General features: G+C 37.8%; 1 protein-coding gene across 1 annotated transcript in view; it reads right to left on the bottom strand.

Moving 5' to 3' along the window:
- Nucleotides 1-1,747: 1,747 nt before the first annotated feature.
- The window catches only part of AP1S3 (adaptor related protein complex 1 subunit sigma 3), a 23,452-nt gene continuing 19,399 nt past the window's right edge, over nt 1,748-5,800 (bottom strand). Inside the window, exons 4-7 of the mRNA XM_009649093.2 lie at nt 5,723-5,800; nt 4,405-4,513; nt 3,182-3,319; nt 1,748-2,219 (exon numbers count right to left, since the gene is read on the bottom strand). The exon at nt 5,723-5,800 is cut by the window's right edge and continues 1 nt beyond it. Of these exons, the coding sequence (XP_009647388.2) occupies nt 2,184-2,219; nt 3,182-3,319; nt 4,405-4,513; nt 5,723-5,800 (361 nt within the window). The 3' untranslated portion in view covers nt 1,748-2,183. The remainder of the gene's footprint in view (nt 2,220-3,181; nt 3,320-4,404; nt 4,514-5,722) is intronic.

Below are 5,800 nucleotides of genomic sequence, written 5' to 3'. Positions count from 1 at the left end.
TAAATCTTCTTTTTGGAACTGCCATTTCAATATACTCCAGAATTCAAGCAACAGAGTCACAGAATCACAGCATGGCTCGCAATATTGCAGCCTCCCTCCAGAAGCAGTTAGGCACGCTGCTGTCCATGCAAAGCTGCAGAGGCTTTTAAAACTTTAAGTGGGCACCCAAAAGTTAAAAAAAAAAAAAAAAAAAAAAAAAAAAAAAAAAAAAAAAAAGGAAGAGTAAAAGCAAATGAAACTACTGATGATTTCACTGAATAGAAGTCACTCACGAAAGTAAAGAGCGGAAAGAGCCTCTTTCCACATTCTGAAGTGGCTTCTTAATCAATTAAACACTCTGCTTTAAAAAACTTAATTTCAAACCATGAGAAAATAATATACAACTCATACAATTTCATTAATTTACTATTAAATTGAATGTCTTCAGAGCTATTAAAAAGCCCTTCAGCAATTTCACAATTTTTTCAATGCTGAAAGTATGCCTTTGACATCAATATAGAGAAAACAGATGGATAAAGTAATTATAAAAAGAGCAGCATGATGCTATGAACCAGCTTGTCACAGTTTTACTAAGAGACGTGATAAGGCAGAAAAGTGGGCTGACGATTAGCAAAGTTGTTTGGTTGTGTCAAAGTGCTCCCACCCTCCAAATAAACTCCCCAAACCCCTCCTCAGGACGATACAAACAGACTGGGAAGGAAGGAGCAATGAAAAAAATAAGCATGCAACACATTTAAAGATTAGAAAAATCCCTGAAGCAAAATACTGACTGTATATCCCAGAAATCAAAGAAAATATATGTTGAAGGGAAATGCAAATCAGTGCTTGGATCATTCTGGCGTATTTCTCTGATAACTTACCTTATTTTTGATTGGATAATTTCATGATTTGACAGAGACAAGCCATCTAACTATGAGTTATGAGCGAAGATAGAAAAATAGAAATAGATAGATAAATAGAATTTCTCTGAGCTTTGAATTCTGTTAAAGGTGGAAATAATCTCTCCAAGGAAGCCAGTTCAATCAGTTTATGGAGTCCAAATTGCACTGACATAAAGACAGGCAAGTTAACACACCTGGCTCCCCACACACAGTGACCATGTTTTATAACGCACAGTAAGATGCGCAGCCCAGCTGATTCTTCTCCTCTCAACTATTTCACCCTTTTTCCCTTTGTGCAGCTTGCAAAGTTATAAAAGGTTGATAAAATTGTCCAACCTTCACAAAAACAGGCCAACTACTAGAAAGCTGATTATCCCAATAGGTGTGTGAATTTGGGACTGGAAAACTACTGGGAAAGATGGTTATTGGTGGATACCAAAAGATATATGAGATAATTTTCACCCTAAAATCCCAAAGACTAATTTCTTCTCTTCAGGATATCTCCTGATCTCAAGCTGCACACTTCCAAAGGCTGTAGCCTTTGTCCAGGTCCAGGGAATCTAGGAAGGGGATCAGAAAAGGAGGAGAAAGACAGAAACAGGCCATCTGCATACAGCAGCAAAAAGTATTCATTAAACCTGGAAGAAGCCTACCTTGAGTCAGAACAGTCTTCCAGATTAAATGGAGATGTGGAGTGTGCTCTAGGAGCAGTTGGAGCAGTCTTATTAGCAGACTAGAGCAGAAAATAGATGGGAGATAGAGAAAGAAAGGGGCTGGTCCAAAGAGAAGCATCTTATAGTAGATGGGTTAATGTTTTCAAAACAAGCTTGTGAAATCAGGGCCCACAACAATTTGGCTTTTAGAAAAAAAATTATTATTAGAGCAGAATAATCATTACATTCAAAATAATGGACATTTGTACAAAAGTAGAGTCATATGGTCAGCAGCGGACCAAAACTAGTAAAAATACCTCTTCAAAGTACTGCCAGAGTAACATTTTATGATGACAAAACCCGTAGCTAAAAGACATGGTACAAAACAAGTGTTTAGTCCAGCAAGGAGAAAAGAAACTAAATTGAGGGTAGTAACAACTCTGAGAAACTCATATGCAGAGTAATGCAAGTACAGAACTGTTAAACCCTGTGCTACATCAGCTGACCTTCATCTTCACCATTATACAAACCCACCCCTTTAGTTACTGGTTTTTGGTATTTCTCTGAGGATCTGGCACATTGGGAAGCAATTTCAGGAAGTGCATTTTACAGGTGCATACAGCAGTTGTCTCTCCAGGTAGTTCTAACATTAAAATGCAGGTTTGTTCATGTACTCTTCCACTGTCTGGGGAAAAGAAAAAGAAACAACTGATGCATTATGGAGCGGTACAGTAATATTCAACAAACCCTCTTGTCCTCCTTGAAGACAGTTCTAGTTTTGCATGGAATTAGATCAGATTAATTAAAATGTAGACATAATTCTGCTTTGAAAATCTGATCTTCAGATCATGATAACCCACGGTTGTGGCTAAACTCATCATGTCTAGCTGGCCTTTGTACATAGCTGGCTTAGTTTCATGTGCAAATGCCAGAGCACTGTAAAAAAACTGTTTGACTCGCATAGCATGTCCCTAGCTACTTCCACCAGCGTGCTGTTTCCTTTGGCATTACAATGGATCTTTCACTACCTGGGAAATAAATGAAGTAAATCCATCACATTCAACTGCTTTTGCCATTCCTGGCTCAACGGTACAAGTTACAGAAGAGAATTCCTGAAGGGTTCTGAATAAAGGGTACATATCTGTGCCCTGCAGAAGAACTACACAGGAGTTTATGAATGAGAAGTGGAGTTTGCCAGCATATACTCTTTCCAATTTTAAATGTTAATAGTAGATCATCTGTTTCCAATGTATTGTTATAGTGAAACAGAATAGATTTTTCTGTGTTTATATATACATATGTATATGTAAAACATAATCTTAGATTATGTTCTTATAGTGTATAAATATCTTAGATATGTCTTAAACTATTCGTTAATATAATATCTGAGAAACTTTACCAGTTAAACCACAAGAGAGCAACAGCTGTATATAAAGAGCCTCCAGATGATTCTGCAAGATGCAAGAGGGTTGAATTGAAAGCTTACACAACTGCTACCTTAACTGCGTTGTTGTACCTACTGAAACTAAATGCAAGACACATTTGGATAATTAAGTACCAGAAGTGCTTAGCTGTATTTTAAGCTCCTGTCAAACAAGGAAGATGTAGGAAGATGAGGTGTTGGCCTTTTGTCTTCCTCTGCCTTACCTCCTGCAACATGTCAGAGTCTTCTATGGCTTTCACTGCAGACCTCTTCGAAGTTTCTTGTACTTCTCCACCAATTATAAACTCATCAAGAATAAAATAAGCTTTTTCAAAGTTAAAGATAATATCCAGCTCGCACACCTGCCAGAACAAAAGGACACCCCACATTTAAACCACTTTTACAGCATTATAAGCACTACTGGGCCAAAAGTTGTTAAGATGATCAAATGTATTCAACATATTCACTCTTGTGGCAGGTAGCAGGGTGAAGAAAGATCACAGAATCATAGAATCGTTTAGGTTGGAAAAGACCTTTAAGATCATCAAGTCCAACCGTTAACCTAACACTGCCATCCCACCACTAAACCATGTCCCTAAGCAATATTATAAGATACTGCATATTATGTAATACTGCAGCTTCTGCACATATTCTCTTCACATACAGAGCCCAGACCTACAGCAAAGATATTCCACTTACTATATTTTATATCATACATTCATAATGGTTTTGAGACAACAAAGCTGACTTCCCAGCCTACTAACATTGTAATAGGTCTTATATAGCATTTGCAATATGGGTTACATACGTTCACACAGAGTTTCACAGAGCAAGAAAAATTGCCTGTCCTAGTGACCTTACAGTCAGCAGCCACTTTTTTGTTTTGAGGCAGTACAAATATGAGTCATGGCACAGTGATTTAAATATGAGATAAATTAAAGTAGTGGGAACAATTTCAAAAGTATTCATAGAAAAGATGGGTCTCTTGTAGTCTTTAAAGACTTACTGAAAGACTTATTTGGATCTTCTTCAGGTCTTTTATTTAAAAAAAACCCACTTTATCTTTTTTCCTCTTTATATGTCCTTAATTGTTACACAATATTATGAAACAAACAAAACCAGTATATCTGAAGATGTCAGGAGAGATAATTAAAGTACTGTCACAGAGGGGTTTTTAAAGTAATTTTCCTCAAGCTTTCCCCTCAAATTCTATTCCGAAACAGATATACAAAGCATCAGGATTAATTTGGGGGAAGGAGAAAGGATGGAAAAACAATCTTATGGTAGTGTCTGCACTGTTTTATAAAATATTCTAATAATGAATTTCACTCCAGATTGAGAGAGTCTATAGGGCAAAAAATGCTGCTGGAAACACGAAGCAAACCAGCTTCAGATAACTGTTATCAGGCAGCCAGGAACGTGGTTCATGGGAGAAAGCAAAACCTACATTTCCAAAGTATCTGTCCAGAAGCTCTACATATCGATGAACGACCTCTAGTGTCAGGAGCTCATTATCCTGGTCTTCTATTGCACAACAGAAATACAAACTAGCATACCTAGGGAAACAAAGGCAAAAATGTGTGAACAGCCAGATCCTCAGCACCCTGCTCGTCTCTTAGAAGTTACACAAATGACAGTTAGTGTCTACCTGGTCTCTAAAATAATAATTTTCTTTCATTCTTACAGTCTCCCAGAGAACACTTTAAAAGATCGGATGATTTAAAAAATTATTTATTTAGTGAGAAAAACAAACTCTAGCCTTGGCAAAGTGGGATACCTCCAACACTGGTCTTAATAAAGCAGTCAGTCAATCAGTAGTGCTTTAAGGTCTCCCTCACCTGCTGCAATAGCACTGCAGTAAGCAGGGTTAACTAAACTGTAGAATGAGTTTCTGCTCTCTCTTAAAAAATAAAAATAAAGGCAAAAATAAAGGTGGAAGGAGTTACATCTCAGCAAGCCTGCTGACTATCAAATGACTGAAAGTGTTTTACATCTGGCCAGAAAGCATGAAACTGCTTAGACCAAACAATCTTCATAACTAACTTGCAGCAAAACTTTATGTTTAAACCAACCCAAGATGGGAGTAACAATTTACCTCAACCCTCTGGTGCTGTGGCTGGAGGCCCAGCTTGTCACAGCATCTGGTCAGATGTTTACATCCATCCCTTCACAGCACAACTCCCATTTTTGCTAAACGGGAGATGCCGCTTAATTTGTACAATGTGCTATACCTTAAGGCTACTTTTGCTTGCTACAACTTTACAACAATTAACAGGCAGTTAATGCTAAGCATGTGTAACTGGGGACCAGCGATTTGTTTGGAAAAGGAAAAGGGAATAAACACTTTCCAGAGCAACAAATATTTCAAAGACAAAACCTGACAAAATGTTGAAAGTGCCTCAGAACAGTTCCTGCAACCTGCCAGTGAGCTGATAAAGCCCAGCCCACATCTCAGCAGGCCACCTTCAGGAATTAGAAGGAGCAGTGAAGCCTAAAGCCTCCTAACAGAATGTCAACCACTAATACTTAATAGGTTACTCCCATTTTTCTCATTTGACAGACTGTACAAGTATTTTCCACCCCACGATCTACCCAGGGACACTATGCTGTTATACACCAAGTGCCGATGGCAGGCTCCTACTAGCTTAGTCTAGCACTTAGGGTTTTGTTTGCTGTTTTTCTTAAAGTGAGCTTTTATTTTTCCTCTTCTAGCACATGTTATTTATATGAATAGTAATTACATGTTCTCATAAAATTACTCACACCTTTTGTAAACAAGCTTGAGGTCTTTCCAGTCAACAAAGCTACTTGTTTTTTGATTGCGAGACAGAACAATCTGAACA

Source organism: Egretta garzetta, unplaced genomic scaffold, assembly GCF_000687185.1.
Source record: "Egretta garzetta isolate BGI_Z169 unplaced genomic scaffold, ASM68718v1 scaffold161, whole genome shotgun sequence".
Taxonomy (NCBI): Eukaryota; Metazoa; Chordata; class Aves; order Pelecaniformes; family Ardeidae; genus Egretta; species Egretta garzetta.
This window is presented reverse-complemented; position numbering and strand designations above follow the sequence as displayed.